The following is a 15,052-nucleotide window of genomic DNA, read 5'->3' on the forward strand; positions in this document are numbered from 1 at the left end:
AATCATCGGCGCTTGTTCTATACCTTTTTGGGGAAAATGTCTAAGAACCCTCATAAAAAAGTCGTAAAGATACCATCTACAAATATTGCACTCAGAAAACTCCCCCTCTTTTGTCGAAACATCCCCCTCCACCCGCGTGACGTCAGCCCCCGCGCCTACGAGATACCCCCACCCCGCGTGACGTCATACCCCTCGTCACGGAGAACCCCACGCGCCCCGCACCCCCCTCAGAGGACTGGGATAGAACTCTCATAGTATATCTACTCGGTCCGTTAGACGTCCCGGAATCGGTGTTTATGTCTGCGCTAGCGGTAATGGCGCGGTCGGTGGGGCACGGTGGGGTAGAGAGCGCGTGATGACGATACGCGCGCTTTTCTCTCCGGGCTTTCTCCGGCGAGCGTTCGATATATCGAATTGCCGCGCAACGGTCTTATTCGCGGGTTCCGTGGACTTGATTATTTAGCGGAGGATGGGGTCCCGTGGATGGTCCCCGGCGACGAGAACTCCCGTCAAAGGCGGGGAACTCCCCACCTCCGTTATTTACTGCCGGGACCAAGGTCAGTCGGAAAACGGACGCCTCCGATAATTGGGAACTTCCCAATGGAGACCGGGTTCTCCCGATCCCCGCGGTCGTGGTCCGGGGTTGTAAGCGGGGAAGGAGCGGTGCGAATCTGGACGGGAACTCCCGTCGGAGGCTGGGTACTTCCTACCTCTCTTGGTATTCGCTAGTTATCAGTTCGGGATCTGGTCGAAGTATTCTAATAGTTTACTGGAGCAGGTCGGGAACTGGAATGACTCCGCTTTAACCGACGCCGGCCTTTTTATATGGCCCTTCGGAGTGGTTCGGGTGACGTCGGTTCTTCTCGGGATCGTCTCGTCGCGATCGGCGCGCTACGGAGTGGGAGACGATACCGAGGGGCGGCTGTGATAACGGCCGTGTTTCCGGGATTGATTTAAAATGTGGCGCATCGCGCCTGCTGCACTGCCCGGCTGGTGGTCGCCGGGCGCAGCCTTCCGGCGGTAGTTGGCCGGGTAACGGGGTATCGTTACAGTTTAATAAAAAAAAGTTTAATCATGATAAAGTGGAAAGAGTTGTTAGAGACGACAAAGAGTGTGAGAAAGGGGGGCGGGGGAGGTGACGAAGGAAGTGAAGTCTATTGATCGATTATTGTGTCTATTGTTGCGTTATATGCAACTATTTAACCTTTATTCAGTTATCCAAATGCTGATATTTAGAGATTTAGATTTAAAAAATAAAGTCATAATACAGATTTTATTTATAAATTAAAAATGAGCGTAGTAAAATTATCATTTATGAAACACACAAAAATAAATGTTTTAAAACAGAGCTGTCCACGTTTTGCACTTTTCGGCCGATTTCCGAGGCTCACCGCCTAGCGGCCCCTACTTACGCTCGAGACCTTAGCAACGCGTGGCCCGATAACCGTAGTTGCTAAGGTCTCGAGCGTAAGTGGGGGCCGCTAGGCGGTGAGCCTCGGAAATCGGCCGAAAAGTGCAAAACGTGGACAGCTCTGTTTTAAAAAATAAAAACAAAAAACCGGCTATTGAGAGCTGGCGCGGGTAAAAGCACGAACAATAAACATTCGTCTTAAAATACAAGAAACTTTATTAATTCCAAAACCATACGTGTTTCAGTTAACCTCACTACATGAAAGAAATAATATATAACGATAAACATGTATAAACCAGTCTAAATAATATAATAAATGAGCAATTTCCTTTTATTTGGACATTTGTTTGTCCGATTTTTGAACTATCAATTCAATATCTGAATTCCCTGTTGGGATCGTATCAGAAAAATTGGACTGACCGAATTTCATTAATCGCATATTGTTCTGAATAATACGTTTCTTGACTACGTCAACGTGTACGGTTTTCAAGTCATAAGCCAAACCTAGATAGGCAAAAAGGTCGATAAAAAATGTACAAAAATTCAGAGTGTAAGGTCCCAGCTCCGCGGCTTTGTAATCCCAAGGGAAAGTATGATGATAATTGTGCCAGCCCTCGCCCAAGGTCACGAAAGAAATTCCAGGATTCTGGACGGGCGATATTGAACTATATAATAAACATGTAAATATTTATAAACAGGAATACACACAATATCTACAAGACCATAGATGATCATAAACAAATGACGTAAATTTTATTCGCGGTTTTTTTTTTAACAAAATAAATGCGTACCCATCGTATGGTTTCGTTCCCCAAATATGAGCAACGGAATTCACCGAAAAGGTCATATTAAGATTTAAGCAGAGCGAAAAGCTGATGAGATGCCATGCGTTCGACAGAGTTTCATTCCACACCCAGTAAGGAATCAATGTTGGCAAAATAAAGCAGAGGGGTACCAAAAATGCGTAATACCTGAATAAAGAGAATAAAGAGAAATCGATTAATAAAACATTAACAGATAACAATAGCTCTTATTTTCGCAAAAAGTTTCGATCGACATACTTCTTCTGAAAGACGACGAAGCAATCTTGTTCGAGATCCTTGCAATTGATTGTAGCACCCTTTTTAAGGACATCCGGATGTTTGGCAATCAATAGCCAGCCAATGTGTGAGAAGAAGAATCCTCTGCGCGCATTGTACGGATCTGCATCGGTGTCCGTAAATTTATGATGCACTCTGTGATCTCTGGCCCACGCATAAATAGGACCCTGAACATAAAAGTGTAGAAAAAAATGAATATAACCGCGATAAGAGAAGAAAAGAACAAAAAGAAAAATTAGAATCGTACTTACTTGAAAAGCAGCGGTTTGGAAGATTGTCAGAATTAATTTCATCGGCCATTTTGCTTTATAAGTTCGATGGGTCCATAGCCTATGACCGCCAGCTACGGTGCCTACCATCGCGGCGACATAAAAGGCGAAGGCTGAAATTATAAAGAACGATAACAACATAAGCCGATAAGTTAATGTAATTTTAATGATTCAAAAAATTATATATTATAAATAATTTAAATAGTAATTTTTTCGCTACATAATTCTCTTGAATATATTATACAGGATGTTTCAGGAGGAATGGTCAGTATTCTAGCACCCAGTGAGAAATGGTGCTTGAATCGACGTCGATTCGACCAATCATTTCTAGCTGGGGACATGATTGAACATATTATTTTAAGCAAAAAAGTTTGTATAAATATGTGTTCTATTCTGGATGGTTATAAAAATGCAACTTAATTTTAAGAATGAATACATTTCTTAACTTATTGTAAGTATAACCAAATGCTATGAAACAATTATATTAAATTTAGGTCACGTTTGATAAGTTCTGTGTTAGTTTAAACTTTTTAGTTTCTGATGTAATTAAAATTTATTCATGCTAAAATTATTAATTAACTGAAATTATTGTTTATTTATTAATATCAATTATTCAAATATATCATAAGCTTAAAATTTCATGTAATTGTTTCATTGAATTTGGTTCTAATAAGTTAATGAATGTATTCGTTCTAAATACATTGTATTTTTATAACCGTCCAGAATAGGGCCACATGTATATTATATAATCTTGTTATATAAACTTTTTTGCTTAAAATAATATATACAATTATGTCCTAGAATGTTGACCATTCGTCCTGAAACACCCTGTATATTATATTAAAGTTACATCAGGACATCAGGACTTTTGGTAATAAAGTCAATAAAAATAAATGTATATAACTCAAATCAGATAAAAAATATATATAAATAATAATAATTAGATAAAAAAAAAAAATATATATATATATATTTAAATAATAATAATAATAATAATAGAGATAAGAAATATCTACACCAAATAATTGTCCAAAGTTTAGCGTAGAAGAAAGCCAAATATAATCCGTAGATGCCGGCCAGATGAATGTACATTAATGTAATTATTTTTATCCAAACAGGTGTCCATTTGTAATTGATTTGTTGTTTTTGTGAATCTTTCATTGATACCTTCATTGATACCAGGTTATTAGAACCTTCTGCACAGATTTCATAATAGATACGTCAAATAAGTTCGAATATCACGCTAAAAATATCTAACACATATTTTTGCTAATAAGTGTAATCTTTCTTTATCATGACAAACCGCATAGTAATTTTCTAAAACAATTATGATGAAACCGTAATTATTTATTATTATTATTTTCCTACTTATCGCTATTATAAATTCGCATATATATAATATATAGTGTGTGTTATTTCATGACTCGAGGTTCATACATTAAGAGCGTGTTATTGAAGTTATTTAGAGTTGAAATTGTCTAATAAACATATATTACGTTCTGCGTAAAGGTAATTTAACAGTTCGCCATACCAGGAGAATTTTTTATCAAGTATATACAAACTTATTTGCATACAAAGTTCAGATAATAATTCGAACTATAAAATAAATTATAACCCAGGTAGAACATAAAACTCATAATGACGTCATTATGACGTCACTAAAATGTCATTTTGAAAAAATCATAATGATCTCATTTAATACATTTTTAGCAACGTTTTGATGACTTATTTTTGATTTCATATCCCGTGTGGAAATTTTATATAGGCTATAACCGGGCCCTATAAAGGTTTCCTAACTTTATTTGAGGCGCGAGTTAGGACGCCCATCTTGGCCCAATCTCGAAATGTCACGCTCTTTTATCTAGGGCCCTTATTGCTTTCCAAACTTGGGCCAATATGGGCGTACAAATTTTGGCTTGGGCCAAAAAAGATATATTCATATATCCATTTCGAAATTTTTTAACTTGTTTTTAACTACATGCAACTTATATAATGATTCTATCTGAAAATTAGGCGTTTTATAATGGATTAAATGTTTTCTCGTATTTGAAAAACACACTTACCTTGGTGGGACTCCGAACTCGGGACCTCTGGATCGTGAGCCAACTGCCTTACGTGGTAGACTACTTTTTAATTTAATATAAGTGTTATATCTGCATATGTCATAACCAGCACAAATATATAATTTTTCAAAAATTATCTTAAGAAACAAATTCAGTTTAAAAAAAGTAATAAAATTTCGAAATGGATATACAAATATTTTTTTTTAAATGTCAAGTCAATGTCGGAAACCAGTGTCGGCTCGACACTGGCACGTAGCATTGGATCGATCACATGTATTATATAAGTTAATTATTTAATATCACAAAAAGTAATCAGTTTGAATAAACTTTAGATAATTGAATCATTTCTTTATGTGTATTTTAAAAAATGTATTGATTGCATCGTTTACATCAAAAGTAGAGTAAAAGAACTTTTCATTTTTTCTTCCACTTCTTACGAACACATGTACTTTTTTATACAAAATATTAATACATATCCCAGGTAGAACATAAAACTCATAATGAGATCATGATGACGTCATTTCAAAGTGATTTTGGAAAAAATTCTCTCTCTCTCTCTCTCTCTCTCTCTCTCTCTCTCCCTCCCTCCCTCCCTCCCTCTCTCTCTCTCTCTCTCTCTCCCTCTCTCTCTCTCCCGATTCAGCGACTTTCGGATCTATATTTTTCTCTCGCATCTAATTCTTTAGGGGGGCTAGAGGGGATGTATAAAAAATCTCAAGTATGAGATTTTTACAAGACTTGGCAGTATACCAAGTAGTAAAATTCGTGCCCTGTGCACAATTAATTTAATTCCAGCGAAAAATTAAATTTTCGTTGGAATACGCATCAACATCCGCGTTCGACTCTTAAGGCTTATCACTTATATTTGTATTTTAATACGGAAGAGCCTTAATAGTAATTCTTATTGCAAATTAAAAGTTTTAGTTTTTATTTATAAGATGTTTACAATCGTGATTATTGTAGATAAGGAAAGATTCCCGATGTCGTCGAGGCGAGAGCGAGAACGAATAAAGAACAAGCGAGATGACGTATTATCAAAGAGTTCCGAAGTCTCTCTCGCGAGGTTCCCTTTAAATATAATCTTTCATATCATATGTCATGTTACTATAGAAAATACAATTTTTGTATTTCGCATTTTATCGAGTTGAAAATTAGTTTAATGAATTAATGAGGTTTTTGCGATTAAAATAACACCAAACATGACATAAATCGATAATTTTTAATTAAATAAGTGATTAAAATTTTGATTACATATATAAAATTAAAAATTACCGATTTTTGGCGTGTTTGGTGTCATTTTAATCGCAAAAATCTCAATAATCCATTAAAATTATTTTCAACTCGATAAAATGTGAAATACAAAAATTTTATTTTCCATAGTAACATGACATATGATATGAAAGATTATATTTAAAGGGAACCTCGCGAGAGAGATTACGGAACTCTTTGATGATACGTCATCTCGCTTGTTCTTTATTCGTTCTCGCTCTCGCTTCGACATCGGGAATCTTTCCTTATCTACAATAATCACGATTGAAAACATCTTATACATAAAAACTAAAACTTTTAATTTGAATTTTATCGGTTTGAAAATAATTTTAATGGATTAATAAAATTTTAGCGATTAAAATGACACCAAACACGACATAAATCGGATAATTTTTCATTAGTTAGTAATTAAAATTTTAATTACATTTTTAATAAAATTCATCCAATTTATGTCATGTTTGGTGTTATTCTAATTAGAAAAATCTCATCAATTCATTAAAATTATTTTCGAACCAATAAAATGTAAAATAAAAGTTATAGTTTTTATTTCATAAGATGTTTATCTTCTCGACGTGCTAGAACAGCTCAGAAAGATAAACTGATTCGAAAATCGCGTCTTCCTGCGAAAGCAAGAGCGAGACCGTCAACGAAGAGCGAGCGCGAGAAGACCTATCATATATCAAAGAGTTCCGAAGTCGCTTACAATCGGCTTTCCCCATCTATAGCAATTCATGAATATAAACAGCTTATAAATCAAAACTTAAAACTTTTATTTTACATTATATCAGTTTAAAAGTAATTTTAATAAATTAATGAAATTTTTACGATTAAAATGATATCAAACACGACATAAATCGGGTAATTTTTAATTAAATATGTAATTTCAATTACTTGTTCAGTGAAGAATTATCCAATTTATGTTGTAATTGATGACATTTTAATCGCAAAAATCTCATTAATTTAATAAAATTATAGTATATTTAAAAATATGTAATATAAAATATAAAAAGTTTAGTGCAAGAAAACCATTTATTGTCACATAAATAAAACAAATAGAAAAATAAATAAAATAAAAAATAATGATAATAATGAATGAGAGAGAGAGAGAGAGAGAGAGAGAGAGAGAGAAATATATACTAAATAATATATATATATATATATATATATATATATTATACAAATTTAAAAAAAAATATATTAATAATAATAATCTCTAAACAATGTTTTAAAGAGATTACAATATTCAAAATATTCAAATACGATAATTATATATATATGTGTATTTTTTAAATTTGTATATTATTTTAATTTTAATTTTTTTTATTTAATTTATTTATTAATAATTATTAATATTATTATTGTTTTATTATAATTATATTATTTTTATATATTATTTTTTTTATTTATATTAGTGTCATTATATAGTTTATATTCAACATAATTATAATACAAGGTTAAGAATATTCCCGATTCAGCGACTTTCGGATCTATATTTTTCTCGCCTATAATTCTGTAGGGGGGTTAGAGGGGATTCGGGAAATTAAATCTCGAATTGAGATTATTCCCAAATAAAGTCTTATAATATAAGAATTAGTCTTAGCCAGTGTTGGTCAATAAAATATTCTTAACCTTGTTTTAAAAATTCGACTGGCAAATCACATCTTACATATTGATAATTATAATAATTATATATTCATATATAAATAATGAGATAGAAATTTGGTAAGGTAAAGTCGGTAAAATGTTTTTGTTAGTTATCCTCCGTACAGGTTGGATAGAATAACTAATATAATCATTACCGACCGTATGACGCGGGCCCACCGAGCCCATTTGGTAGAGACAGAAATTTACCCAGGGCTGACCGTCTTTACTAGTACCTAGTCGGTGGCCGAATTCATTTGTGAATAAACGGCTCATGCACCGTTGAACCAAATTTTTGCTGCCTTTTCCTCCGATTTTACTCATAAATTCGACCTTAAAAAAATTAAGTGAGACTAGAAACGCATTCGCACATACGTAATTAGATAAATAATAAATGTAATTCAATATACTATTACTCACATAATAAATATTATTTATATACAAAAAGTAACTTACAAAATTCGCTTTTATTTCAACACTTTCCATGCTTTCCTCAAATTCTTTAAGATTTCGTATGGAATTGATCGGAAGTATATCATCGAATTTATTTGTAGGCTCTTCCGCATTAACGCCTCATTCTAAATTTTTCAGCCTTTTGTCATGCTTTTTACATATTTTAAGATTTCCACACAAATTGGAATTAACTTTTCTGAAATATAATAAATTGACATATAAATTTTCTCTTACTGTATTGCTTCTGATTAGGATGTAGCAGGATACAATAAGTTTAAGCATCATGTATTTATAATGTGTATTACACAATAATGTAAATGTAAAATAAGGTTCTTACCAATGTCGTCAACTGTAGCTAATGCAGCTAATGGGGAACTTGAAATAACATTTACATCTAAAAAAATTATTGTATTAATTATAGATTTGACATCTTATGTTACATACCAATTTATCAAAGATAACATGGAAAATAAAATAATTTTGAACTCTTATTTTGTAAATTAATTTCCTTAGGTTCCGATATCGATAAATTCAAATTAATATTATTAAGCTCATCCGTTTGTATCAACTCTCTGTGTTCTGTATCACACAATAAACGATTTGGCGTAGAGCTTTCTTCGGCGGCATTTTCACACGAGGATTGCTTTTCATGCGGGACTTGTTTGGCGGCATTTTCATACGAGGATTGCTTTTCATGCGGGACTTGTTTGGCGGACAAATATTTTTTTCTGGATGAATCCCGATCTTTATCTATTTTTGACTTCTTGGGTGCAGTCTGACATAACCGCGGAGGTGAATCTATAAAGTGTAATAAAAGTTAGTAAAGCGTGAATAGTTGCTTTCACACTAAATCATTGATATTATATTAAAGGAAAAAAATTCAATTTTTGAAAGGAAAACTTTGGTTTCTGATAGTGCAATAGAAATATAATGTAATAAAATGCAATAGAAATATAATGTAATACAATGTAATTACTGTAATCGTCATCCGCACTGTCACCGGAAGTCTCATAGATATCGTGGAATTGTTTTTCATGTGCAACTCTTTTCTCACGTCCTCTGCTTTCCTCACAAGAAGGTGTGTAATTAGCATCTTCTGATTTTTTCCGTGCCTTTTCGAAAGTCTCTGTAAATATGAAATATTATATTAATATTATATAATTCTTATTTGGAATAATTGTCACTTTTACGCATGCTTACCACAGTAGCATTCTACGTTTACATCGAAAAGTAACCAGTCTATCTCTGGTGGATAGTTTTTTTTAACGAAGAAGGAAGCATTTTTAGTCATTGGCCATCTACATTTAGTAGAATCTTTTGTAAGCCACGAAGTCGGAATTTCGGAGTATGTCCCTTCATTCGGAAATTGTACAACCGCATACGGGAAACTCATTTTGACGTTCAATATATATCTTCAATACAGTCATATATATATATAATTATATGTAAATATATAATTTATCGTCCTAATGCAATAAGCTAAAAACTATACTTGAGTTATCATCAGAAGACACATCATCTGCTTTTAAACATTTACGTGAAATTTGGTCAGCTGTAACAGTTGCATATAAATCTGCCTCACTATCAGATAACTTAAAAATTCCTACCAGCATTGAATCGCACGGAGAAGTAAAGAATGGTTCAATAGAGAGATATTGTTTTATTCTAAAATATAGAATATTATTCTTTAAATAAATATCATTTACTGTAGCAATTATACCATTTGAAAGAACACAACAGTTATTGCCATTTTTGGACGATAAGATAAATCCATCAAACTCAACTTTATTTACTTTTGTTTTATTTTTATTGTAATGAATTATTGGAAAATCTTTTGAAGGATTTAAAAAGTTTTTCTCAATGTTTCTCTTTTCTATAATTCTGTTAGCTATTTGTTCTAAAGGTTTGCCACTAACTTTTAATGACTTTTTAATTGTATACAAATAATTTTCAAATTTAAAAGCAGAATAAGAATCAATTGTTCCAAACCGTTTAACATCATTACATATATGTATTAAATTATGGACATTATGTGATAAGTATTGATCTCCGTAATACTCGCGGAATTTTCGAACAAAGAATTCAAAAAGAGATTGTGCGTAATCAAGCAGATGCTTATATTGTTTATCTGATACAATTCTTACAGCAACGCACAGACAGGTAAAGTGTATGTATAGTTTTTTAGATAATACATTTTTCATTATAATTATTCCTGTATACAGTGCAAAAAGCTTATGTTCGGTTGCTTTCCAACGATCTAGATCTAGCAAATCCCTTGGACGTCGTGCAAATTCTATGGGTATAAACTTTTCAATTTGCTATTAAGTTGTTGGGCTTTATGTAATAGAACAGCAGTCAATCGTATATTTATCGGACCTTTAATCCAAAATCGAAGCATTGTTTTATTAACACCAAGAAAAATAAGGTGCATACAATCTAATGGCACATCCGAAACCATTCCAATGTCTAAAGTCTCTAAAATAGTTGGTTTAGTTAAATATTTATCAGCGTGATGTTCTTCATGCTGTCTACTTTTAAATGAAAAATCCGTCCTCAAGGTTGAATTTTGTTCTAAAAATACGACTTTATTGTGAATAAATTGACCTTCTTGTATACACTTAGTGCAGCTGAAATAACCTGTGTGACCTTTAATACCACAAACGAATGATTTTGCTGGAGCATCACATATTATAGCATTAAATTTAATACAAATAATTCCTCCATTAATATTCAAACCGGTATCAAGAATGGGTTTTGCTTCGTCTACAAACGGCTTTAGAAAAACATCGACATCTTGTGGTTTCGAATTACCATGATAAATGCCTATAACGAATGGTTCTGTGTAAAAACTTGCAACTATAGCACTTAAGATAGGCCAAAATTGACTACTCGTACTTTTTGTAATAGGCAAACCATCGATATTAATATTTAGTTTCAATTCTGTTGGATACAATGATGTTTGAAAATGTATTTTAATCGAATGCTTTAAACCTTCTGCAAGTCCAAAGTGAATATATTTTCCGTCATTCATTTTTATTATTTCTGAAAATGTATTGCGTGGTGTTTTCATTAATATTCTACAATCAACTGGAACACTTAAATTATTTCTTAACAAAATTCGTAATATATCATTTATGGCACTCTGACTAATATTGTGTTTTGTTACCCAAGATCTTAAATCGTCATGCAAGGAATTTCCAATATTTACGGTGTCATCTGATGATAAACTGTGGAAATCATTGTCAGTAGCATCTGATTCACTTTCATTAAAAGTAGAACTTATATCATTACAATTATTATTAATACTTGCATTGCAATTATTAATACTTGCATTGCAATTATTAATACTTGCATTGTCATTTTCTGAATTACAATCATTAATAGTTATTGCACTATTTATTTCCTCTGTGCATGTTTTTTTAATACTTTGGGGGCCAAAAACATTTAACACATTACTTTCGCGTAATACAATTCTTCGTTTTTGGCGCTGGGATAAATCAGAGAAATCTTTGCGTGACATTATATATATTAATCAATTTTTTTAACAATGAGCAGAATATATTATATATATATGACGTACCTATCGATATTATACGAAAAAACACTGTAAAAAAGACACAAAATAATATTTATGCCCATTATATAAATGACACAAGCATAAATACATCATGTTCGTGAAATCACAAGTATTAAAAACATTAAAAAATACGTTTATCAAACATGCATATGTCAAATTAAATAATTTGACGCGATGTCATACAATATAACCAAAAAGTACGAAAATTTCATTAAAAAATCAAGAACAATATTTTTCTTGAGTTTTATAATTCAAATCTGTTTTATTTTTCAATTAGAATGTTTAAGAAAAACACGACTATTTTTTGAGAAACATTATAAATAGCATGTACTGCATTATTCACGATTATATTTTTCTTAACTATGATAATATGAATGATTGTATATGTGTGTGAAAAATAAATTAAATGAATAATATGTTACAAAATTTTAAATAATATTAAATCTTGTTATAATTTTTCTTTTCTATTTTTTGCGAAAAAAAAATTATTTTACATTATTAGAATTATTGTATATCTTTTATCACAACAATACAGTAACAATTTTAAAATATAACATTTAATTTTTTCGATATTATATTTAACTAACATAAAATATGTAAGTGATTAGTATTTTGAATCTAAAAAAATCTGAGTTTTACTACAGCATTATTTTTACATTATAGAAGATTAAAACATTTTCTTTACATCGAGTTCTTGAAAAAAAAAATAATAATATTAAAAAAGTGAGAGCGAGAAAAAGAGAGAAAAATCATAATATACTGTGCATTTAAAAATTAATATTAGCAAAAATCTAAAATAATTAATTTTAAATCTTAATTTAAAATTAATTGTTTCTGAATATGAAACATTACATACAAGTGTAAAATACTATAAAGAATAATACATTTAAAATAAATTTAAAAAATTGAAAACAAGATTTAATGTAAATATTAATTAATTGACAAGTTAAATTAATATACCAGACAAAATGACACACATACTTTTTTATTTTACTTTATTATTATGATTGGGTTTATTCTTCTGTGAGAGATACGCAACAACTGAATTAATGAAATATGCAAGTTTAAACAATATCGATATAAAAAAATCAGAATTAATTTACTCACCGGAGTTTCTCTATATCACTTTTAACAGATCCAATATGTGATATACTGGGAGACGCAATCAGAATAATGATGCTGCGATGATTACAGTGGCATTAATTGCCTGCACACTTGTTGCACATGAGTGAAAAAACGTGGCCCGTCTCTATCAAGGCTGAGTCCAAAAAATTCACTGCCAGTACTGAAAATTTACAGGAAAAAGATTAACTTTGAACTAGTGCAGTTAGTTCAGCTATAAAGAACAGACCTAATATACGTAACGTATACATATCTTTTAACAGATTAGGTTTGTTCTTCTGTAAGAGATACGCAACAACTGAATTAATGAAATATGCAATAAACGGTTATCGATATCAAAGAATCAGAATTTTACTTACCGGAAATTCTTTGCATCACTTTTAACGAGACAAATGAGATCCACACAATATATATTAATACATATATACTGGAAGACATGGTGTAGAAAAGTTCTTAACAATGATTCCAAGAACACGAACGAGAGAGTATTGTCAAATAATTTTGAAACCAGACCACATATATTAAAAAGAACAATAAGGAACGTAGAAAAGGAAAGCGCTTGCGAAACCATACGCGTGAATGATGCAATAATGGCTAAAAAATTCTTCAATGATTTCAAGAACGCGAATGAACCTAACCACACACCACAAATTAACCACAAGGAATCTATATTATTATATTAACTTTTCACACGCCCGGTGAACAACCATATGCACCGTTAATGGTCGGGAGAACAGAGACCCCGGACTTGTCTCCACGTTCGCCGGCTCGACCCCGGGGAAACAAACACACCACGTGGTGTTCGCCAATCGCATGGCGTAATGTAGCATTGCGCATGCTTTTGTTATCACGTGTCGGTACGTGGCCAATGATTGCACTCGTAATAGCCGCGATGACGAGCGCATCCATCGAAAAAACCCGGTCCGTCTCTGCCAACGGAAAAAAGACAGAGAAAGAGAGAGAGAGAGAGAGAGAGAGAGAGAGAGAGAGAGAGAGAGAGAGAGAGAATTTTCTTTTTAAATCTTTCATAAACCTTTATATTAATTATACAGAAAAAATGCCAGAAAAAGGGAGAAAAAAATCACTGGATGAGAAGCGAAAAAAATAACTCGCGTGTTACTCAAGTTACATCGCAATTATATTAACAACATCTGTAATAATATATTCTATATGTATTAGTAATATAACATCCGTTATATTGCTAAAGGATTACAGTTGTTATATTTATGTTATGTATCTCGAGTTATATGTGTGTTATATTACATTTTTAAAGAACTATTATGAATTATATATGTAACGAAGAAATATAATTTTGTTCTTCTAAAGTGCTCTCAAGATTATATAACATTTACATCTCGTCTATATTACCGTGAAATATAACATATTGTTCTCTTCATGTGCTCCCTACGTTATGTAACAGTTACATATTGGTTTGCTGGGTTTAGATTTATGAAATATCAAAAAAATGAGATTTGTATAATTAAAAGGTAATTTTTACTTAATAATTATACGGGGTATTTACTTTGACGTAAATAAGAATAAGTTTTAAAGTTTATTCAAGAATATCGCGTATAAAACATTCTGTTTTAATAGCACAAATTTTATCTTAATGTAACAGTCTTTAGAATTTAGAATTAATATATACGTATACTTTTGTAGCATCTTAAAGAATGCATTAACTTGATTAAAAAGATAGAATTACTTACCAGAGAGCTCGACAAATAAATAGTTATACATTTTTTTCATTATGACTACAAATGTCAATAACTATGATCACTTCTGATACTTATTGAAGGTAAATCGCGATTATGTCGTTCCTGCAGTCACTTTGATAGTGAATAAGCAACTGCTTCATTGTGCACTTTAATATATACTCTATTCAATGAGAGTATACGTGTTGCGGTTCGGACGAAAACTCGTCCGTTTCGGTCATGTCTCCGCCCATAGTCTCCCCCTCCGCGGCTTGTATAACTTTCAGTTTTATATCCTTATTTCTTTTTTATATATAAATAACATGTTTCATATATTATATAGTCCACTCAACTTTAGAGTCATAAAATGCAGCTAATATTTTCTCAATTGATAGATAGTTTTTATAATGTTGTCAAAAATATAATATGTATCGATAAACATATTAATAATATTTT

General features: G+C 31.8%; 2 protein-coding genes and 1 long non-coding RNA gene across 5 annotated transcripts; all 3 read right to left on the bottom strand.

Moving 5' to 3' along the window:
- Positions 1-1,603: 1,603 nt before the first annotated feature.
- LOC145947152 (acyl-CoA Delta-9 desaturase-like) lies at positions 1,604-14,756 on the bottom strand. 3 transcript variants are annotated; one of them, XM_083056934.1, is made up of 6 exons: positions 14,612-14,756; positions 3,797-3,976; positions 2,763-2,893; positions 2,473-2,678; positions 2,203-2,382; positions 1,604-2,076 (listed from the first exon to the last, which is right to left on the bottom strand). In XM_083056934.1, exons 1-6 carry the CDS (start codon positions 14,649-14,651, stop codon positions 1,743-1,745), a joined length of 1,071 nt encoding a protein of 356 aa, XP_082913060.1. In that variant the 5' UTR covers positions 14,652-14,756; the 3' UTR covers positions 1,604-1,742. The 3 variants fall into 3 exon arrangements, with proteins under 3 accessions (XP_082913060.1, XP_082913062.1, XP_082913063.1); XM_083056936.1 differs by having other exon boundaries at positions 3,797-3,973; positions 14,612-14,755; XM_083056937.1 differs by lacking the exon at positions 3,797-3,976 and having other exon boundaries at positions 14,612-14,755.
- LOC145947170 (uncharacterized) lies at positions 7,925-9,764 on the bottom strand. Its single transcript, XM_083056957.1, has 5 exons — positions 9,407-9,764; positions 9,183-9,332; positions 8,544-9,004; positions 8,210-8,402; positions 7,925-8,086 (listed from the first exon to the last, which is right to left on the bottom strand). Exons 1-3 carry the CDS (start codon positions 9,597-9,599, stop codon positions 8,658-8,660), a joined length of 690 nt encoding a protein of 229 aa, XP_082913083.1. The 5' UTR covers positions 9,600-9,764; the 3' UTR covers positions 7,925-8,086; positions 8,210-8,402; positions 8,544-8,657.
- Positions 10,461-13,376, bottom strand: LOC145947169 (uncharacterized). Its single transcript, XR_014427128.1, has 3 exons — positions 13,265-13,376; positions 12,891-13,068; positions 10,461-11,810 (listed from the first exon to the last, which is right to left on the bottom strand). It is a non-coding gene; the product is annotated as an uncharacterized LOC145947169 (long non-coding RNA).
- Positions 14,757-15,052: the final 296 nt, after the last annotated feature.

Source organism: Prenolepis imparis, unplaced genomic scaffold (assembly GCF_030444845.1).
Source record: "Prenolepis imparis isolate NDT839.2.m4 unplaced genomic scaffold, iyPreImpa1.0 SCAF_49, whole genome shotgun sequence".
Classification (NCBI taxonomy): Eukaryota; Metazoa; Arthropoda; class Insecta; order Hymenoptera; family Formicidae; genus Prenolepis; species Prenolepis imparis.